Source organism: Microtus oregoni, unplaced genomic scaffold (assembly GCF_018167655.1).
Source record: "Microtus oregoni isolate MIOR12 unplaced genomic scaffold, Mior012 000046F_ref0000063, whole genome shotgun sequence".
Lineage (NCBI taxonomy): Eukaryota > Metazoa > Chordata > Mammalia > Rodentia > Cricetidae > Microtus > Microtus oregoni.
In genome coordinates this window covers 7344153-7367905 of record NW_024543220.1, presented here as the reverse complement: position 1 = coordinate 7367905, position 23753 = coordinate 7344153, and the positions used below count along the sequence as shown (strand labels likewise).

The 23753-nt window shown below is 38.8% G+C and overlaps 1 protein-coding gene across 2 annotated transcripts in view; it reads right to left on the bottom strand.

Moving 5' to 3' along the window:
- The window catches only part of Cntnap2 (contactin associated protein 2), a 2078180-nt gene that overhangs the window by 1028853 nt on the left and 1025574 nt on the right, over positions 1-23753 (bottom strand). For both annotated transcript variants that reach the window (XR_005972587.1, XM_041635058.1), the window contains exon 9: positions 19032-19181. Coding sequence is in view for 1 of the 2 variants with exons in the window: in XM_041635058.1 (XP_041490992.1) it covers positions 19032-19181 (150 nt within the window). In the remaining variant the exon portion in view is untranslated. The remainder of the gene's footprint in view (positions 1-19031; positions 19182-23753) is intronic.

Genomic DNA, 23753 nt, shown 5'->3' with positions numbered 1-23753 from the left:
TCTTGGTCACTTCCCTCCTCTTGTAGGTGGTTATGTGTAGACACATGGCTAAATTCCAGCCAATGAGGTGTATGTCTTTAAGTGCTGCCTGAGAGGTCTGTAGAGCAACCTTAAAGGGGGAGGACCATCCCCTTTCCTCTACTTCTCTGGATTTAACATCTGGAGTGTTGATTGTTATTAGGGATTATAAGAGGAATGGTGAATGTTGAGTACTATCTAGCAGGAAATACAAGCATAGGTTTCTGTATTCACCAATTATTTCAGAGGTTTTGGACAGTATTAAATTTATTTTCTTTTGTGCAAGCAAGCAAAAAATTCCTCTCTTATGAATTCATTTCTGAATTTCATCCTGATGTCTGTTGGGTATAATGTTTATGAGTAGGCACAAGATATAGACACTGGAATGTGCAGGGTTAAAAATATGACACCCTTGTTATACTAGCCTAGAATTAGGCAGCTCACCAGCACACATAAAAGTTATGTGAAGTGGGAGAGTCTCTCTGTTTTACTGACAATAGAGGATGAGAGAGAATCCCTGCCTTAGGAGCTTTAAACCCACTTTAGAACAGGCTAGAAATACCTGTATCCTGAAGGGAATCACAGTAACCACAGTTATAAGTGGCAATTGAAGGAAAGAAGATCCTGAGTCCGTAATCTTATCTGCCAGACATTGGGTTGCTCCCAAGGCTGGGCTATGATAAGCTTAAAGATATCACCATTCAAAAAGATTATTCTTTCTTAGGCTTCAAGGCAACTTTCCATCAAATTGGAAGTTGGGTCAAAGGCAAGAAGGAGTCAGCAAGCTCTGTGATATGGAGACTTGAGTAGTTAATTTCGTTATGAGTTGGCAGAACACAGAGGTGACTAAATACAAGAACACAATCTTCCAGTTCTGTCAAAGTGCAGCATGTGAGTTAGACCTAACCTACCACTTACAAAAAAATTAAATAAAATTTTATTGAAATCATACCATGCCATTTGTCTATATATTCTTCATATGCATTTCTTTGTTATCATAGTATGATTGTGGGAGGGATCAATTGACATAATTCTAAAATACTGACTACGAATAATTATTTTTTTTTAAAGAAGGCTGGTGGTAAAGTGCTCACCCTTCCAGTGAGCACAAAGCTGATGAAGCTGTAGAATGTACGGTTAAGAGCATTGCCTGCTCTTCCAAAGGTCCTGAGTTCAATTCCCAGCAACCACATGGTGGCTCACAACCATCTGTAATGAGGTCTGGTGCCCTCGTCTGGCCTGCAGGCACACATACATAATAAATAAATAAACATTTAACATGTTTTGTCTGTCCATGTCTCTGTCTCCGGCCCACCAGCCAGTCGCAGGCTCAACCTGCCGCCCCGCTTGGGTAACTTTACCAGGACCCGGTGCGAGCTGTGTCTGCCGCTCGCCACTGGGAATCTGCACTGCTCTGACAGCTGTCTCTACCCAGCTGGCAGCTGTGCCGCGAACATTTTAAGAATAAAAGTATGTATCATGACAGCATGCAAAATCACACTAGCCCTTTCCTCCTATTTATGCTACTTCGGGTTTCTGTTTCCTACAGATAGATGTTATCCTAGAAAAGTGGTTCTCAACCTTCCTAAAGTTGTGGCCCTCAGCCTTAAAAATTTTGTTGCTACTTCATAACTGTAATTTTGCTACCGTTATGAATTACAATGTACATATCTGTGTTTTCCAATGGTGTTAGGTAACCCCTGGGAAAGGGTCATTGACCCAAAAGGTTGCAACCCTCGGCTTGAGAACCACTGTTCTAGAGCATTTATGTCCTTTTTATTGTCTGTCCATCTTCAAGGTTGATATTGATATTGCTATGGTATTCTGACTATAGATATTTGACATTTAACATTATCCATAAGTGCAAAGGAGACAAAGAAAATAGACTTAATTGATGTTTGCCAATTCATACTTGACATATTTCCAAAAATTAATTCTGTCAATCATTAAAATGCACACACACACACACACACAGACACACACACACACACTTGTTTTTAAAGATTTATTTGAATGTTCTATCTGCGTGTGCACCTTTATGCCAGAAGAGGGCATCAGATGTCACTATAGATGGCTGTGAGCCACCATGTGTTTGCTAGGAATTGAACTCAGGACCTCTGGAAGAGCAGCCAGTGTTCTTAACCACTGAGCCATCTCTCTAACCCCTACTTTCTTAAAGATGTATGTTTGGTATTAAAGCAGTCTTTTCGATTTTTGTGTGTACTAGATGATGGGCTTCATGTATGAGTAGAGATGTGTTGAAGTTACCAGACAAACTCAGATATCAGTCTGCCCTTCATTCTCCAACATGTGTAAGATAGGGTCTCTTGTTTGTATTGTGTACACCAGGTTAGCTGGCCTATGGGCTTTCTGTTTCTCCATGGACACTGGGATTAGAGATGGCATGCTACTGTGTCCACCTTTACCTGGGTTCCTGGGAGTCAAGCTCAGGTCTTCACACTTTACTGGCAGCATATGCTCACTGAGTTACTCTCTCAGACCCTCAGGTATTCTTTTATTAAGCCTATATGGCATATCATAATTTTGAATACCTAAGATACAATGAAAATATGTCAATCAATCAACAAAACCGATTTATGTTATATGGATAACATATTGACACTCCAAAGGACAAAATACATTTAAGCATAAGTGTTATATTAGAAGCTTTTCTTTCCTTTTTCTTTTTAGCCCTAGGAAGTATTTCTTGTAGACCAGGCTGGCCTTGAGCTCACAGAGATCTGCCTGCCTCTGCCTCCTGAGAGCTGGGATTAAATGCATGCGCCACCACTATCCAGCTTTAGAAGCTTTCCTGACACTTCAAAAAGCTTGCCAAAAGTATTTAAAAACAAAACAAAACTGGGTATTTGTGTGTTAAGAGTAATCATACCAAATATCCGTATTTCCTTTCCCAGTCACTTTACTTCTCAAACTACAGTCATGTAAGGCTTTTGTATTTAAAGTTTGAAAAATAAATTTTAGAATGTGTTTTTAAAGTAAAATGTACTTTATAATATTATAAGAATAGCTTATTTTATGTAAAATATGTCTAGTATTTTTTTACAAAAGAAAAACATTGCCCGAACTGATTTTTAAAACATCCTAGAAGATTCTTGTACAATATAAAAGATAAAGGCTTGTGCTAAAGCATGAATTATCTCAGCAAATACACAAAAACCTCTACCTGTAGGTTTGGTATAAGCTCTCGCATGGACTCAACATGTAGTGGAATTATTTCAGCTTCTCCTAAGCTTCTACATAGGAGGGATATCCACACTTCCTCTCTCAGCCTAAAGGCTCACATTTCTACTCTCCACTCATCTTAACCATCTCTTCTTTTGGATCGTTCAGCAAATATCTCCTCACATATGCTATTAACTACACATTATCCAGGATCTATCCCCTATTTATATGTACTTTCTGCTCTTCAAATCTTCTTTTCTTTGAGAAATGGGACTGAAAGCCATGTATATCCATGACCCTGCACAATCCCATTTGTTGTTGCTCAACAGATAATGGGGGAAAATATGAATGCTTCAAAAGATAATATTTGAGCAATGATTTTTTTCTCAGGTGTCTTTTTTCTCCTGGTCATAGTGTCATGTGGTCTCCTGTAGACAGGTGACATTCACTTTCACATTCCCCACTAGAACGTTGTTTGACCAATGTCACCTCTGTTTCCAATGGAAGCCTCTGTGAAATTCTAACAAATTCTGGGGTGCTCACTGAAGAAATGGTGCTGTCGTGCTTTTTGTCATTAACTGTACAAGTGCACAAAAGGACAGCCCTGTCATACCAGACTGACTTAAAGGTTTTAACACTCCAATTTGTTTTGTTTCTATAGGCAATGTGTTTTAGATGATCTATTTTTAAAATCAAACTCGGATACTCTGAACAGCCTTTTTTTTTTTTAGCTCTCTTAAAAAGCTATGATAAAATAGTGCCACATGAACAAATACCCTGAAACAGGTGGCCTTTTAGTTCAAAGATGGAAAATTATTTCTAAAAGACAATAATGAATTATTATAATAGCGGGTCCTTAGTCCTATTTTGACTTTGTTTCTATGCATGTGGAAATCTTAAGCTAAATTTAAAACAAAATACCCAAAGTTCATTTTCTGGTTTCATCATGCAGAATTAAGAATATAAACAGAAACGGCAATTTTATTAAAAAACAAAAACCATGGGAAAAAAACAAAGACCTCTCCTCTGGTTTGTATGAACGTGAAAACAGAATTTTCTAAACTCTCCTTTGTTTTTATGATTTTGTGACGTTAACAAATTGCCAAGGTTGGGGGACTGGGCATTTCTCTCTTGCTACCTGAGGATTAGAGATGACCTAACTGCCTACCTGATATGTCTATGAGTCCCAGGTGAGCCTCCACTCCTCCTCCAGACAGTAACACAGCAAGAAGCAGAACACAGGCTGGCACCCCTGCCTACTGCAGAACCCAAAAACCTGACTCTGACAGACTGACCAGTGTGGGTCAGAACTAGGCTTTCACCCGGGGTTCCCTACCCAGTTTTTTTTCCTTCTCTTTCTCCACTTTCCATGCCAGTCCTACATACATCCACTCATTTTTCTTGAGTCATACTTGCCTGGTAGATCTTTAATTATCTGATTCTGTGTTAATGACTTCTCATGTACCTACAGAGACTGTAGAATAAGACTGTAGTAGCACTTTCCCAGGCTTTCTTGGCTAATGTACATGCTTTCATATATGACCCAGTTCCAGCCAAGAATCTTGCTATGCCAGTGTAGCCAAGTCATCCAGTCTTAATCACGATCAGGACCCCCTTTCCCACCAACTCTGAGGTGGTATCTGTGTGCCCTGGGCAGTCTTTACAAAGAATCCTGTGAGGTCTCTTTACTCAGCATCTGCTTATCCCTGCTGTTTCCTCTCAGTACTTTCTCTTCTGCTGACCCCTCTGTACCACCTTCTCTGTAAATCTCCTCTTTGACTCCTTTCTGCACATCATACAGTGAACACAATCTCTCTGTCTTACTACAAATCCTGGTTTGGCCTGCCCCATCATGATGAGCTGAATACCATCTTCCTTAGCATGTGTTAGTAAATACCACTGAAGATTCTTAAACACTGGTTACTCACCGGAAAAGTAAACAATTAATACAGTTCTTTTGGTGGTGGGGCGGGGAGCATTTTTGCATCAATTATATGGGACGATTCATAAAACTGACATACTTATATTCTCCAAGTAATCACTTGATATGTGTGACATATCTGAACCAAACATATAAGTTATCAAAGTTTTAAGTTTTGGCCAGGTTTGTTTGTTTTCTTACTTAAGAGCCATTTAGTTATACAAAGCATTTTTTTTTAAAAAAACTCTGAAACAACAATATTTAATGCAGATGTCATGATTGACTACATTAATTCCACAGTGAGAATGCTGTCTTCTTTCAAGTTAGTTGATTTCTCAGCAGCTAAGCATTTATAAGGAGAGAAAAAAAAACTGTCACTGTTCCCTATAAAAGGGTCAAACTCAATCTTGAAAGCTTTTGTAATTCCTTGATTCTTTTCTTTGAAACTTCCATACAAGTTTGCCCCACATCTTAATATTCTTAATGCCAAACAGTTGGTATCAAGACACAAAAAGTCAGGATGTGTAGATTTGCTCAATATTTGTCATTATAATTAAGTCAGCTCATACGTTTAATCCAATTGTATTTCTGGGAGCTATAAAAATTTCTTGTGAACCTTTGGCTGCATACTGAATACTCTCCCATCTCCAAGCAGAAATAGGATGACTATTGAGGTTAACATATTGAATTTTAGTTTGCACTTGTCTACTTCTTTGCCATTTTATTTTATACATACAATTAAAAAAACAAGGAGCAACAATAACAGCAGCAAAAAATAAAACAGTAATCAGAAGTCCATGGTAATCTGATTGGGGAACAATGAGTCTCCTTGCTTGTTTTGACAAGGAAGGAAAAGGGTTTGAAATGCATTTTTAAAAAAGCAAAGAAATAATTTATATAGAATAGCAAATACTGACTCAAAAAACTTTCATGAGGAATTAGTTTTGTGGAGTTTAAACTTGCTTGAGACTCTGACTATACTTTACCCATTACCATTAAGGGAGGACCACAGGCAGAAAAGTGTGTAACAAAATATCATAATGGATTGGGGTGAAAGAGTGAAAACCCCAAAGAAAATAAAAGCAACATGTTAACTGATTCATTTAAAAGCTGTAAAGAATTTCAATCACATTATTATGTGACTATTATCAGTCAATCTAAATTTAATAAACTGGCAACAGGGATAATGAAGATGTTGAGTTGTGATTTTCTTATTTATGGTTCTTAAAATTAATAAATTGTTAATTGGTTAGAAAAAGTTGGCTTTTGCTATCAATACTAATATTTCAAAAGAGGCATATTATATTAGTGTGAAGAAGGGTATCTAAGTACTTCAATATTGATAAATATGTTTTTCTAATTGAGAAGAGATTTTTCATATATCAACAAATATTAATTCAGGAATTTTCATAAGCAAGTAGTTGCTCTGTATAATTAAACTTTGCTCAAGACATAAGTGAATGTGGATGAGGCTAAATGTAAATTTATTTACTTATATTTTTGCAAGTAAATTTTTGTTTCTTTAAATACATTTTTAATTAAAATATAATTACTTACTTCCTCCTTTTTTCCCTTCAGATCTTCCCATGTTCCCTCACTTTAACTCCTCCCATATCTCCTTTTCTCTCTTTTTTTGATTGTTTTATATATAAGCAATTATATATATACAAAAATATATCAATACAACCTGCTGAATCCATTTTTTGTTGCTTGTGTGTATATTTTCAGGGATAATTATTTTGTGTTAGGTAACAAATTAGGTTTCTTAAGACCATACATCACTGACTTCCTAATCCTTTCTGGTCTCAATTGTAGAATTTTCCTTGAATACAACAAAAACCACAAGTAAAATACTATCATTAAGCCAAATTTTCAAGATGGAGGTATATGTACTGGGAATTTATCTGTGGACTAAGACTGATTCTGTACCAGCATCTTGACTGAATCAGGGCCCTCTTCTTTGACTTGTTTCTTAATAGAAAAGTGGCTTTTACTTTGGTGATTAATTGAAATCTTAATGCACTAGTGTTGCTTCTGAGTAAGTGGATTCCTCACTGTCATTACAGCCTGTGTATGAGAATTTTGTAACTGACTGATAACCCATAAGAGAAAATCAAGAGAGACAAAGGATGCTAGGTTTGTAGAAGAGTATCTGTGGTGGCTGAGTCTAGTGGCTTTTGGTCTTGGTAGTGAAGGCAAAATAGTTGGTTACAACTCATAGAAGATGATAGTTTCTTAGATTTAGGATGTACCAGATAAGAACAGATCTTAGAAGAACACGGCCCAGTAGACCCTGAATGAGTGTGGCTTAGAAGGAGGCAGAATAGAATAGTTAAAAAAAAAAGGCACACATAGCCTTTTTGTCAGATAGAGTGGTGTCATCTTTGATCTTTTCAAGTCACTCCCTGTACCCATCCATGTGTCAGACAGTTCTGTTGGCCCCCATCTTCTACTGTATATCCAGACCTCATCATCTTTCAGCTGTTCCACAGCTATCACCAATCTAACCTATTTTCCTTGGCCAGAAACACTGAACCATTATCAAAACAGTCCAAGGTTCATCAAAGATATAAGATTCATGTGGCCCCGACCTGATTACTGTTCAAGACCATGCACTATCTCGTAGGTGCACTTCAGTACACACTCACCCCGTTCCTAAACCCTCTGCACATTCTGGCTATATATGTGCTCAATTCTCCCAATGCCAGAGAGATTCTCTTGCATTTTCTCTGGGTGTTTTCATTCTCTAAGGCCTCTGCATCTTCTTACTGCCGGCATTCTCGAGCATCCCATTTTAAATTCTCAATCCTCAGCAAGTCCAAAGAACTTTCTAACTCAGAAGCTGTTTTGGTTGTGCATTAATATTTCCATGCATTTTAGCTAACAAAGATTTGTTTATATCTTTATTTTTTCAAGACAATGCAGTCTTACAGTGCTCTCATTGCAACAAATAAATGCCAGAGACCTCTCTTTCCCTGCACAGCACCCTTGTTTCATTTGGGGGATGTGAGTGGGATATTCCAATGTGACTGGAGACAAGAAGTACTGTAGACTCATGTGCACATCATCAGTAAACATGTCTGCTGGAATGGTAATCTAGTCAATTAATAAATGCACAGTTACAAACTATTATCTCTCAGACTCTGAGGACACTTGAGTTGCATTAAAACATACAAAAGCCATTTATCTCTGCCCTCTCAGAGCTCTGCTAGCTAGGGTGATTCCAACAACAGACAAGAAACTAAGAAAAGAAATGGATGGTAAGTGGATGGTAAGAAGTGACTAAAATCTCTTAGACAAGTGTGGTGCGGTAGGAAAGCAGAGTGGGATGAGAGGGCTCTTGGAAGCTGGACTAGAGGTGAACCTGGAACATGTGGTAGAGGACAAATCGGCCCAGGGGAGGAGGAGTCTGGTGACGTCCTCAGGAGTGATGAACTCACTAAAAACTATGTAAAACTATGTAGACCAGAAATAAGTTATATAACCAGACACAAACCCATCAGTAAAAGGAGTGTGTCTAGAAACAGGTTAATACACACACACACACACACACACACACACACACACACACACCAAATAAAATATCATAGAAGTGACTTGAAAATTCATTGCAGTGAGAAAAGAGGAAAGACTAATGGTTAGAAACAACAATCTTATGTACTAGCTTAGTGCAAATATTTTATCTTAGAAACATTTACACCTATTTTTTAAAATTTATTTATTTATTTATTTTACATCCCAGCTGCAGTTTCCTCTTTCTTCTTTCCTCTCAGTTCCTCTCCCCATTCTCCCTCTATTTCCATCCCCAAATCCATGCCCCCTCCATCTCTGTCCCAAACAGGGCAGGTCTCCCATTAGTATCAACAAAACATGGCATATCAAGTTGCAAAATACTAAGCACCATCCCATGTAATATGGTTGGGCAAGGTGACCCAGCAAGAGAAGTGGGGTCTCAAAGGTCTGTAAAAGAGTCAGAGATAGCCCCTGTTCCCACTGTTAGGAGTCCCACAAGAGGACCAAGCTATACAACTGTAACATACATGCAGAGTGCCCAGGCCAGTCACATTCAGGCTTCCTGGTTGTCAACTCAGTCTCTATGAGACTCCATGAGTTCAGGCCAGTTGATTCTGTGACCCTTCATGTAGTGTTTATATCTATTTTATGTTAGTAGATGCATGAATGAGGGGGTAGAAGCATCAAGATATATACAGTAATAAAATAGACAGATGAGACTGTAGAAATCATGGAAATTATAATTAGAAAATCCACAAAGCAATCTACTTAGCTTCATATTATACAGGACATTTGATTATATAATTTGACATCTCAAATCTGTGGTATGAAAAAGTACATTATGATGATAGTTTGAGTGTCAATCTTTAGATGACTCCCTGTGAAACCTAGGCTGTAATGCACTAACTGGGTGTGGCTGTGAAAATGATCTGGAATGCCAGAGTCGTCAGCATCTACAACCTGCTGACTTTATGAAAAGGTGACCTTACCTAATCAGGTGAAATCTTTTAAGAGCACAAGCGAAGTTATCGCACAGGGAAGTCAGAGTAGACATCCATTGACAAGACAACCAGAGAGGTGGTCTGAAATGATAGCTTTAGAATGTAGAGCACGCACATGGAGCCGTTGAAGGTGGGGGCAACCTAAGTTTGTTGAGGATTGAGGTAATGTCATCTCTTCAGTCATGTGATGTTTCAAGAATCATCTGCAGGCTCTTAGTTATACCCAGCATTGTAATCCCTCTGGATAGAAGTGAACGAAAGTAGATCTCAGTTCTATAATAGAAGAATGAAATCAAAGCATACTCGGAAGTAAAGTCTAGGGATTTGGAAATGCAAGCTTAGAAAATGTTAAAAAATCTATTGTGTATCATTTCAACCAGCAAAGGGAAAATGGAACATTGATCCAGTTTAAAGTTTAAAATTCTCAGGACAGTCCCTTTATTTGTTTTAAAGGTGTTTTATAAGAGAACTTTTCAAGTGTAATCCTATAAGCTTACCTGATAAATGTAGGGAAATTTCTTGGCACTAATTAGGTAGATGTGCACAAACAATGGTACCGAGAAGGTTCCTGAAAGCATTCTTCCTTGTTATACATGGTAATTGATGAATATTGTACAGGCACAGTGGATTATCAGAATGACTCAGTTTCTTCTTTTGTGTGTGTCTCTGTTTCATCATATGCATGCATATTTACATGTTTTTGAGCATATATCTGTGAATTCACATTTGCATGTGTGCACATGCCCTTGTGGAATGCCAGAGGTTGATGTGGGGAGCCCTATTCAAACATTCTTATCTTATTTATTGAGGCAGGATCTCTCATTAGCAGTTAGATCTAGTGAACAGACTAATTTGGCAGGCCAGCTTACTTCTGGGATCTCTGCCTTCTGAGCAGGCTGGAATTATAAGCCACCTATCAAGGGCATTGAACTTTTATCTGGGTTTTGGGGATCCAGACTCTGGACCTCATTATCCACTGAACCATCTCCTGACCCCAATTTATTCTTAATTATGTATGTGCTAGCTTCATTTTGGTTTCTGTGATAAAATACCCTGAAACAAAAGCAACTCAATGGAGAAAGGATTTTTTTTTCAGCTACAATTTCAGGGAACAGTTTATCATTGTAGGGAAGTTGAGGCAGAGATTTTACAAAGTTAGTCATGCCATATCCACAGTCAATGGCAGAGAGAAATAAGTGGATACATGCTTGTTTCTTGCTTGTAATAGATTTCTCTTCTCTTATTGAATTATTATATTTACATATAAGTAATCTGTCTTATACCCTTGTATAGGAAATGATGCTAAACACAGTGGACTTCATCCTCCCACATCAATGAACTTAGTTAAGACACTCCCCCACAGAAATGAGCACAGGTCAACGCGATGTGGAGAATTTCACATTTACATCATTCCCAAGTAACTCTAGGTTGTGTTAAGTTGACAATGAAAACCAAGCATCACAATGTATTTATTTTTTACTCATAAAGAATGGTGAGATAGATTTTAGGGGGAGTTCATTTGTCAGTGTGGTTTATTCTTACCAATATTTTTATTCACAATAAAGGTCTCTAATACATTAATTTCTCCTACAATACTAACTTCTTATTGCAGCAAAAAACAGTCAAATTGTAAAATCAGCTTTAGAAAACTCACAAAGCTTATTGACCATGTCCTTTGCCTTACAGAAGCATCTCGGCTTCAGGGGTCCCATTTATTAGTTGTTGCTCTCAGTATCTCTGCTTTGGTTACTATATTTAGGAAGTGGCCTATTGTGTCCATGAGTTCTAGGCTACTTCCCACTTTAGCTTCTTTTTTTTTTTTAAAAAAAGATTTGTTTATTTATGTTATGCATAGCATATTCTTATGTATGTGAATGCTCTATTGATTTTTATGTCCAAAAAGGGTATCAGCCCCACCATAGATGGTTGTGAGTCTGTCGTTGCTGAGAATTGAACTCAGGACCTCTGGAAGAGCAGTCAGTGCTTTTAACCACTGAGCAATCTCTCTAGCCCCCCACTTTCTCTTCTATCAAGTTCAATGTAGCTTGGCTTATGTTGAGGTCTTTGATCCATTTGAAATTGAGTTTTGTAGCCGGGCGATGGTGGCGCACGCCTTTAATCCCAGCACTCGGGAGGCAGAGGCAGGTGGATCTCTGTGAGTTCGAGACCAGCCTGGTCTACAGAGCTAGTTCCAGGACAGGCTCCAAAGCCACAGAAGAAACCCTGTCTCGAAAAACCAAAAAAAAAGAAATTGAGTTTTGTGCATGGATGTAGATATGGATCTATTTGCATTCTTCTAAATGTTCACATCCAAGTATGCCAGTACCATTTGTTGAAGATGCTTTCTTTTGTTCTACTGTAAAATTTTGGCTTCTCTTTGTCAAAAATCAGATGTTCATAGGTGTGTTGATCAATATCAGGGTCTTCAATTCTATTTCAAAGACCCAGCAATACCACTCTTGGGCATATACCCAAATGATAATCAATCATAACTCTAGGACACTTGCTCAACAATATTCATTGCAACATAATAACCAAGACCTGGAAACAACCTAGATGCCCTTCAACTGAAGAATGGATAAAGAAAATATGGTAAATTATGCAACTGAGTTTTACTTCTCTGTACAAAACAATGCCATCTTGAAACTTGCAGGCAAATGGATGGAACTATCACATCACATCCTGAATGACCTAACCCAGATCCAGAAAGACAAATAGGGTATATACTTACTCATAAGTGGGTATTATAAATAAAGTAAAGGATAACAAGGCTATAATCCACAGCTCCAGAGAAGCTAGGTAAAAAGTAGGACCCTAAGAGGGACACACATAGAGGGACCCAGAAAGGGGAAATAGTTAAGATCTCCTGGGTACCTGGGAGGGGTGTAGAAGAGAAGGGATGGGGGCTATAAACATAAGGCATCAAGATAACTAAGCTGGAGGAGTGTGGTGATGTTTAGTTTTTGAGCTAACAAATAAAGTTTGCCTGAAGATCAGTGTGTGGAGCTAGTCATTTGTTAGCCATAGAGACCAGGCAGTAGTGGCACGTGCCTTTAATCCCAGCACTCAGGAGGCAGTGGCAGATAGATCTTTATGAGTTCAAGGCCACCCTAAATTATAGGAGATTGATCCAGTCTAAAAGAGAAACAGAGTCCAAGGTGGTGGCTCACACCTTTAATCTCAGCACTAGGGATGTAGAGACGAAGGGATGTGGCTGGGTGGAGAGAGGAATATAAAGTGGGAGGAGACAAGAGCTCACTGCATTCAATCTGAGAATTCAGTCTGAGGACTCGTGGAGACAGGATCTTACCCCCTTCAGTTTGAGGACTTGGTAGAGGTAAAAAGCCTCTCTAAGTGGCCAGCTCCTTTACTTTTCTAATTTTTCAGCAATTACCCCAATATATGACTCCAGGTTTTTATGATTAAGATCAATTAGAATTCATGCTACTGGGGAAGGACAGAGAGGGAGAGCAACGAAAGAGATAGAGTGATAGAGGGAGCCATTATGGGCTTAGGCAGAAACCTGCTGCTAGAGAAACTCTTAGGAATCCACAAGAATGGCACCAGCTAAGACTCCAAGCAATAGTGTAGATGCCTGACCTAGTCTTCCCCTATAATCAGATTAGTGACCACCCTAACTCCCATCATAGAATCTACATCCAGTAACCGACGGAAGAAGATGCAGTGATTCACAGCCAAGCACTGGACTGAACTCTTGAAGTTCAGCTGAAGAAAAGTAGGAAAGTTCATATGAATAAGTGGCGTCAAGATCATGATGGGGAAAACCAAAGAGACAGCCAAACTGAACTAGTGGTAGCTCATGAACTCTGGATTGACACCTGGGGAACCTCCATGGGACTGAATGAGGCTCTCTGAATGTGGTGACAGTTATATGGCTTGATTAGCTTGATCTATTTGTGTGTGTGTGTGTGTGTGTGTGTGTGTGTGTGTGTGTGTGTGTTTGAATGTGTATGGTGGTGTGGAATGGCAGTGGGACCAGGACTTAACCCAGTGAAAGAACTGGCATTTTGAAGTTTATTACCTATGGTAGAATACCTTGCCCATCCTGATTCAGGTGGGAGGGTCTTGTTTCTGCTTCAACTTGGTATTCCAGAATTTGATGACTCCCTAAGGGAGACCTTGTCCCATTTAAGGAGTGAATGGAAGAATGTGATGGAGGAGGTAGGGAGTGGGACCAGGTGAGGGAGGGGGAACTGGGTTGGTAGATAAAATGAAAAAAAATGTTCTTTTAATTAAATAAAAAATTATATTAAGACTTCAAAAAAGAAAAGAAAGGAAAATCCACAACAAGGAAGGCAGACCCCCATCCCTTGTTCCACACCCTGGCTTTGCTCCCACTGTTGATACTCACTCTGTGTGATTCTCTCTTCACCCATCTGTTGCTTTCTTTACACCTGTAGATTCTTTCATTACAATGATGACTTCCCCTACCGTATACCTTTTACTGGTTTTGTTTTACACAGAGGTGTCTAACACTTACAAGTAATGGGTTTGGACACTCATATGCACCAGTTCTGCTTCTCTCAGAAACATTTTCTATTGATCTCCCAAGACTTCTACATTCAGCACAATTTAGAGGTCACAAAATTCCATTTGTAAATTTGGCCAACAGCCATCATTTCAGCCCATGTGCCCTAGGCTCTAGTTCTCCCTTATGGTGCTTGTTAGAATCTTCCCTTTAGCTATAGTTTCTTAAATTTGTCATTGCTGTTAACTCCTATAAGACCCATCTTTGAAAGCACATAAGAGAAAAATCAGAAGTTGGAGAGTCTCATGGTTTAAGTGTAAAATGCCCCCTATAGGTTCATGTATTTGAAAACTTGGACTCCAGTTAGTGTTACTGTTTTGAAATGCTGAGGAACATTTGGGAGAGGGGACCTTGTTGGAGCAGGTATAATTTTATTTTATAGGCAGATTAATAGCTCAAGCATGCTTACTGTGTTCTCTCTGCTTCCTTGTCCAGTGAGATGTGAGCAAGCAGCTGACATACACTCCTGCCTGTACCGCACTACCTGGCCCCATGACTTCCCTATTAGGATTGTCCTCAGACTGTGAATAGGAATAAAACTCCCCTCCCTTCGTATTGTCTTGTCATGTATGAAGTCAAAGCAACAAGTAATGTAACCAACACAGAACGGCTTACACAGCTAACCTAAACCTTATTATAAGCTGTTTGTGTTGTTCTAAAAGGTCTGCTAATATTCTAAGTTGGATCTGGGCATGTGGCCTAATTTGGAAATAATGTTATCCCAGAGGTATCTAGGGAATTATGAGGTGAGTGGGAGTAGGATGTGCTCTAAACCTGTGCCTGGTGTCCTTATCAGAAGGAAACATAGACACAGACCCTCAGAGGATTTGAAGGTAGAAGCCTACATGATGGTTGTCACAGGAGTCCCATGGATTGCCAAAAACTGTCACTAGCTATTGGACTCCTTTCTTACATCCTTCAAAGAGAACACAGACCTCCTTGATACCTCACACCCCTAATTTCCTGTATTCAAACCTGAGAATAAATGACTGCTAGTTGAGGTCACTGAGTTTGTGGTACCTTGTAATAGCAGCCTATGAATCTATTACACATCACAAACTCCTTTACCCATTTTCAGATCACTGAAAAATATCATTTGATAAAATACTTCTTGCTTCTGTGATTTTTGGAGTGAAATAAAAAGAAGTTAGAAAACTTACTTTAGACAACCTAAAAAATGTGAACTTAAGTCAGGTGCTTCCAAGTTATTCAGCTATTGTGCAATGGACCAGCTAACCCAGGTGTTTCATCTGGGACTCCATCTACAGGCTTTAAGTGACAAATTATAGAGGACGTGGGGTCCATAAAGAATTTTTAGAGGCTCAGATGTACACAGGAAGCCTGGCATTACATTACTTCATGAGTAAGTATGAACTACCAGACCTGGGATATTCCTCCTAAAGAAACCCAACAGGGAAATACTTTTTATTTGTATATTTGCATATCTATCTATCTATCTATCTATCTATCTATCTATCTATCTACCTACCTACTTATCTATCTATCTATCTATCTATCTATCTATCTATCTATCTCTATATCTATATACTTCTGGTCTATTTCGGTGACAATTGCTACAGACTGCCTGTGTGCCCTGCTCAGAATTTATATATGGGAAACTTAACTCCCACCCCTGCCATGGTATAGGTCTGAAGTTGAGAATCTCTAGGTGGTAATTAGATCTTAAGAATGGAATCCTCGCTCGTGCTCCGTCTCCTTCTGCTCCTGATTTGGACCTTGAGATTTCTGTCCGGTGCTCCCGTGTGGGTCTCTGTCTCTGTCTCCTTTCATCGCCTGATGAAGGTTAATATTCCTGAGGATGCCTATGTGTTTGTCTTTGGATTCACCTTATTTAGCTTCTCTAGGAACATGAATTATAGGCTCAATGTCCTTTATTTATGGCTAGAAACCAAATATGAGTGAGTACATCCCATGTTCCTCTTTTTGGGTCACGAGCAAGGAACTCAGGACCACGAGGGGTGCACCCACACACTAAGACAATGGGGATGTTCTATTGGGATCTCACCAAGGCCAGCTGGCCTAGGTCTGAAAAAGCATGGGATAAATCCAGACTAGCTGAACATAGCGGACAATGAGGAATACTGAGAACTCAAGAACAATTGCAGTGGGTTTTTGATCCTACTGCACGTACTGGCTTTGTGGGAGCCTAGGCAGTTTGAATGCTCACCTTAGGAGACCTGGATAGAGGTGGGCAGTCCTTGGGCTTCCCACAGGTCAGGGAACCCTGATTGCTCTTCGAGCAGATGAGGGGGGGGGGACTTGATCGGGGGAGGGGGAGGGAAACGGGAAGCGGTTGTGGGGACGAGGCAGAAATTCTTAATAAATAAATAAATTAAAATAAAAAAAAAAAAAAGAATTCTACATTGAAAAAAAAAAAAAAAAAAAAAAAAAAGAATGGAATCCTCACAATGAGATTAGCTTCCTCATAAGAACAGACATGGAGATTCTATTGTTCTCTGAATACCTTCCTAATCCTTCTTCCATCTTGTGCAATATGAAGACACAATAAGAAAAGGACAGTCTAAAAGTCAGGAAGACAGGCCTCAACAGACTGCATCTAACAGCACTTTGATCTTGGATTTCTTGCCTTCAGAAAGAAAACTTGGGGAAATAAATGTGGCTGGTTAAAGCCACTCACTCGATGTGGCCCTGCTACTATAGGTGGCAATGGCTAGACATGTGTACTGCTGTATCTAGATTAGAAACCAGACATGGATGGACCCTCCCTCCATTAAACCTCACTAGTACCAGTACTATGAAACTCAGACAGCTCTCCTGTCCCATTGCCTCCCTCGTCTGCCACCTTCTTGTGAGCTGCCTGCCCATCCTATACTCTTTAGGCATCCACTTTTCAATAGAAGCCAATGGAAACTTCCTTACCCAGTTATTTTCATTCAAATGAAAACACAGAGTTTATTAAAAGTAATGGCCTAAATAATGTTAGAAATTTAAAGCTGTACACACATAACCATGGGCCCTGGCCGATATCTAAAAGACTATTACCCAGTAATTGGTTGATAAATAAATATAATTGCCTCTTTTATTTTTATCTCAATTATTAAAATTAATGAAGTGTTAAGGAATTTCAGTCGAGAGGTAGAGATAACAGCTAAAGCAGCTGTGACCTCCTTTGCTGAAGAAATACCCCCAAATATGGCTTTTTTGCTATCTGCTATTCTCACACAAGAACAAAGGAAAGAAACTGCAGAATCAGAAGCCTGGCCTGGCCTACAATTTCCCATGAGCAGGCACAGAAATGTGGAGGCACACCCTACTAGAAACCGTCAAGATGATGCCTCCCAGTCAGAAGCTTTACTTGGTGCAAACCTTTGCTTGAGGCTTTCAGAGACCAGAAACACCATTACTCTTTCTTCCTTCTTTCCTACTTCTGGTAGCTGCTTTCTTTCAGAGGAATCTCAGGGGTGCAGGGTGGGTATTAGTTCAAGTCCATCTACATACTGTTCTTGATAACATATTTCTCAAAATCTCTTGAAGCTTAGAATTCTGCAGTGTCTCAAAGTTATAGTTCAGTATCTCGTCCTGTATGTTAAAATTCTAGCAGTTCTGCCTGAGATTTGGAGATACAATGTGTTTTTTATGCACTTACAGGACTCAGCTGAGGAGGATGTAATCAAAAAACCATCATGATTCTATGCTGGTGGCATATCTTGCAGGCAGAACAAAGACCCGAGAGGAAGTCAAGATCCTCTTGACAGGGTTTTAAAAACTCAAATCTATAAAGCAATAAAGTACAGCACACCACATCCAATCATCTTTACCACAAATGTGAGGCTCTAGCAATTTGTCTATCCACTGGACAGAGATGGATAGGAACTACTATAGGCCTTTGATGACCTCATTCATGGCCAACAGCATTCCAGATCGGAGATTAGTGGAGACTGTCAGAAGCTTTTCTGCTGACAAATGCAATCCATTTACTATGACAACCGTGGGAACTCTTGGCCCAAAGCTGATTATGTTCAACCCATACTTGGAGGGAAGCTAGGGTTTAAATGAATGGCTTATGTTTATGTCAATCAACTCTATTCCTTCACTCAGAAGACATCTTTTCTCATTTTCATTGACTTACCAAATATTCACCAAGAATCTTTCAAATATGTATTATGAACACCCAACAAATATCATGGATTAATGACTCAGGACAAACTCAGAATTTATTTCTCTAACTTATACCTCCACAGTGGTAGAAACTACCAACCTAGGAGCACATGGTCTTATACTCAGCAGCCAGTGGCTGCCAGGGTATATGTTTCTTCTTTCTCACAATTAAAAAAAAATGCTTATCTGTTCTATTTTACAGAGTTTACTAATTCATTTATAAATAAGTATTTGCTATCTGTCATATTCCAGGAATTTCTTTTGGACTAGGGCATAAGGCAGGAAACTTGGCAGACAAGGTAAGTGCTCTTAAGTAGAATTACTCTAACAACGTCGGGGAAACAAGAAGCAAATACAAGATAGGAATACATATTCATATAAACAGACTTGGGTATTGACTAAAGTTCAGGAGAATTTTCTATAAAGTACGTGACTAATCCATAGTTGTCATTTATTCTGGAAAAGAGTATTTTGGGAATTACACAGAATCTCAGGTTTTATGCTTTGAAGATTGAAACAAAAGGTAGGTAAGGGGGTCACCACATTGATAGGGTTTTTTGTGAAGCAGCATTTTCTTTAACCTTTTAACTCAATTACAACTTGTTTATTTATTCTAAAATCTACTAGATTCCTTGGATAAAAGTACTTTATAAACTTTTTTCTTCTTTTTTAAAGTATCCTCTAACCTAAACCGTGGCTTTCCTACCTCCCAAGAAGTACTTCTCGCCAGTCTTCACTTGCAGAGGACTGTTGGTGCGAACTGCCGATGCTTCATCCCCATCAATGGTGAGAACTGCAAAGTTTTCCTTGGCCAGGAAGCGAACCTCATGCCATTGCCCATCATTCAGCCCAGAGCCTGGGAGGAAGACAACAAAAGTTTCCTAATTTGGATCCGCTAAACCATTTTTAAACATTACAGTACAGTGATTTCATTGAAAACCATGATTATATTACCTTTATGGAGCTTATTTTTTTCAGATAAATTTATAGAAAACACAGTATTTAAGGAAATTGAGCATGACCTTAAGTGTCTTTTGGCCATTTGAACTTCTTCTGTTGAGAATTCTCTGTTCAGCTCAGTGCCCCATTTTATAATTGGGTTGATCAGCCTTTTACGGTCTAGTTTCTTGAGTTCTTTATATATTTTGGAGATCAGACCTTTGTCAGTTGCGGGGTTGGTGAAGATCTTCTCCCAGTCAGTGGGTTGCCTTTTTGTCTAGGTGACAGTGTCCTTTGCTTTACAGAAGCTTCTCAGTCTCAGGAGGTCCCATTTATTCAATGAGGCCCTTTATGTCTGTGCTGCTGGGGTTATACGTAGGAAGTGGTGTCCTGTGCCCATGTGTTGTAGAGTACTTCCCACTTTCTCTTCTATCAGGTCATGGTCATGGACACTTAAGGTCATGCTCAACTTCCTTAGCGAACAGGGAAATGCAAATCAAGACAACTTTAAGATACCATCTTACACCCGTCAGAATGGCTAAAATAAAAAACACCAATGATAGCCTTTGCTGGAGAGGTTGTAGAGAAAGGGGTACACTCATCTATTGCTGGTGAGAATGCAAACTTGTGCAACCACTTTGGAAAGCACTGTGGCGGTTTCTCAGGAAATTTGGGTTCAACCTATCCCTGGACCCAGCAATACCACTCTTGGGAATATACCCAAGAGAGGCCTTATCATACAACAAAAGTATATGCTCTACTATGTTCATAGCAGCATTATTTGTAATAGCCAGAACCTGGAAACAACCTAGATTCCTTTCTATGGAAGAATGGATGAAGGAAGTATGGAATATATACATATTAGAGTACTACTCAGAAGTAAAAAACAAGGACTTCTTGAATTTTTGCATACAAATGGATGGAAATAGAATACACTATCCTGAGTGAGGTGACCCAGACCCAAAAAGAGGAGCATGGGATGTACTCACTCATATTTGGTTTCTAGCCATAATTAAAGGACATTGAGCCTATAATTAGAGATCCTAGAGAAGCTAAATAAGAAGGAGAACCCAAAGAAAAACATATAGGCATCCTCCTAAATATTAACCTTCATCAGGCGATGAAAGGAGACAGAGACAGAGACCCACATTGGAGCACTGGACAGAAATCTCAAGGTCCAAATGAGGAACAGAAGGAGAGAGAGCACGAGCAAGGAACTCAGGACCGCGAGGGGTGCACCCACACACTGAGACAGTGGGGATGTTCTATTGGGAACTCACCAAGGCCAGCTGGCCTGGATCTGAAAAAGCCTGGGATAAAACCGGACTCACTGAACATAGCGGACAATGAGGACTACTGAGAACCTAAGAACAATGGCAATGGGTTTTTGATCCTACTGCACTTACTGGCTTTGTGGGAGCCTAGGCAGTTTGGATGCTCACCTTACTAGAACTGGATGGAGGTGGGTGGTTCTTGGACTTCCCACAGGGCAGGGAACCCTGATAGCTCTTTGGGCTGACAAGGGAGGGGGACTTGATTGGGGGAGGGAGAGGGAAATGGGAGGCAGCAGTGGGGAAGAGACAGAAATCTTTAATAAAGAAATAAACAAATAAATAAATAAATAAATTTAAAAAAACACAGTATTTATAGAAACAACTATTATCTTCTCTAATTGGGTAATTCATTTGAATTGCAATCCATGTTACTTTGGAAAAGCTACATTTATATATTTGTCTGTGGTCATTCAAGGAGTTCTGTAGTAGTGAGGGCAGCAGGGCTGCGTCCTGCCACTGGGCTAGCTTTACACCCGAAATAACTCCACGGGAAGTGTACTCTTTTAAGCACTGCTTGGCCCATTAGTTTTAATCTCTTATTGGCTAGCTCTTATATATTGATCTAACCCATTTCTAATATTCTGTGTAGCACCACGAGCTGACTTTCCAGGAAAGATCTTAACCTGTGTCTGTCTGGAGTGGGAGAATCATGGCGACTGCCTGACTTGGCTTTCTTTCTCCCAGAATTCTGTTCTGTCTACTCCACCCACCTAAGGGCTGGCCTATCACATGGGCCAAGGCAGTTTCTTTATTAACCAATGAAATTAACTCCTCCATCAGAGTTCATGTAACTGAAAGGCACACAGTTTCAATTTGATAGGAATAAATATAATACTTTAAAGGGTTTTATTTGTAAAAAAATCTGTGTTTCTCTGTGGGTCTGGGAGAACGTGTGCCTCTTCATGAGAGTGCCTATATGGCAAGAAGAGTATGGAAGGAATCCTAGAGGTAGAGTTATAAGGCAGGTATGGGCTATCTCTTGATTTGAATGTTGAGGAGCAGAATTATGGGACTCTGCAAGCATAGTGTGTGCTCTTAACCTTTGAGCTATATCTCTAACCCTCAAGCCATCTTAAATATCAACAGAATTAGGGATTTAGATGTAAATATTATGAATATATATTTCATCTATAAGAACATGGTGATGCTTATATTTTGTATTATCTGATGTTTTCTTAACATTTTAGACGGCTTTCACTGTATCAAATTGAATAAGCATAATGTAGCAGAATCTTATAGAAAAACACAATTAGAATATAATTGAGATACTTGCAGGAAAAATGGTTTATATAAAGTCATTTGGGAAGAAATGAAAAACTATTTTAATTTAATAACTTACTTTTTGGTTAGCTTTGTTAGACTCCATTCTGAGATAAAAGTAGATTTATTGTATTGATTTAAAATCGCCTTTACTTTTATATTTTTAAAATCTTTTATTGTAATGGTTATTTTTTCTCAATAGCCATATCTACATAGTGCAGTTTATAGAAATTAAGTACTAAGAAAATGATTCCATGTATAGTAAAACATGCTGATTAGGCACTGATCATTATGGAAAGCAAAGATTATCTGATCATCAAACCAGGCAGTATGGTAACTGACTAGGTTATATTTTAACAAAGAAAAAGCAATAAAATACACCCACAACACCCACCTCCCAAATTTATACTTCATTATTTCTTAACACATTGTAAAGGCAGACAACATTCTTTGTTTAGCTTGCGTTCACTTCAGTGAAAATAATTAAAAAATCAACAGCTAACAGAAGATCACACACTGGACAAAGAGTGTTTGGGGGAGTTTCAAGAGCACAGAGAGATGTCCAGGGGTTTGGTTGACCTTGGAAAGGTCAATGCAGTGACAGGGGCAAGGGTATTGTTCTAGTCTTTTCTGAATGCATAATCTGGAGCATACAGAGAGCCATTTCCTGAAGAGGCATTTTAGTGTCTCAAAAGAAAGAGAAGATCAGCAAAGAAGATGTTTAAAATTAGAGTCAGAATGAATCAATGAAACACAGATGAAGGGTTTAAGCCCTTAGTTATTTAATGCCAGGAGTGTGCAAACTGCAGTGCATGGGCCACATCCAACTTGTGTCCTTGTTTTTATACCAAATGTGCATTGAAAATGGTTTTTATACCATTAAGTAGTTGAAAAGAAATTTAAAAAGAAAGAATATATACAACTTAATCTGTTTTAGAGATGAAAAAATTCATAAATTCAAAGTTTAGTATACATATAAAGTTTTATGGGAATACATTTAAGTCCACTGGTCTGTAAGTGACTGAACCAACAATAACTGAGACAACAGCCACAGTCGATAATACAGCCACTGTACCCAGATATTGACTTTGTAGTTATTGCCTTTAAGAACATCAACTAACTGTTGAGTCATCCCATCCATAAAAAATGCTTTTTTAAAGAAAAAAAGAAAAATCTTGAAGCTTATTGGACCTGAGAGGATAGTCAAATATCAATAACATTTATTCATAATAAATATTAGTACAAATAAGGGTATCTTGGTGTAGAAGATCCTTCTGTCTATGTGTTGCTTTCATTGGTTAATAAAAGAATGGCTTTAGGCCTATAGCAGAACTGTAGGGGAACAGAACTAGGCAGGGGAAAACTAAACAGAATGCTGGGTGGAAGAAGGCAGAAGTAGAGAGAAGCCATGCAGTCACCAGAGTCAGACATGCCAAATCTTTGCTGGTAGGCCAAGACCTCTGGTGATATACAGATTAATAGAAATGGCTTAAATTAAGATATAAGAGTTAACCAATAAGAAGCTAGTGCTAATGGGCCAAGCAGTGATTTAATTAATACAGTTTCTGTGTGATTATTTAGGGGCTAAGCAGCTGGGTGGCTGGGACCAACAAGCGCTCTCCTCCCTCCAACACTATCGCACAGTTTCCATCAGGATTAAAACCTGAATTTAGTGGTATTCAGCTTATTTTCTTTCAGTGGAGAACAATACAAATGTTCTTAAGGCATCAGCATTAAATAATTATCAAATTACTAAATACATAGTATAAATCAGTGTATATACATAATACATTAAACATACAGTGATGTGTAGATATAGCCAATAAAAATATCTGTATTCACACACTGAGCTAGAGTATTCATAGGGCACATACATACAAACAACCACTTCAGTC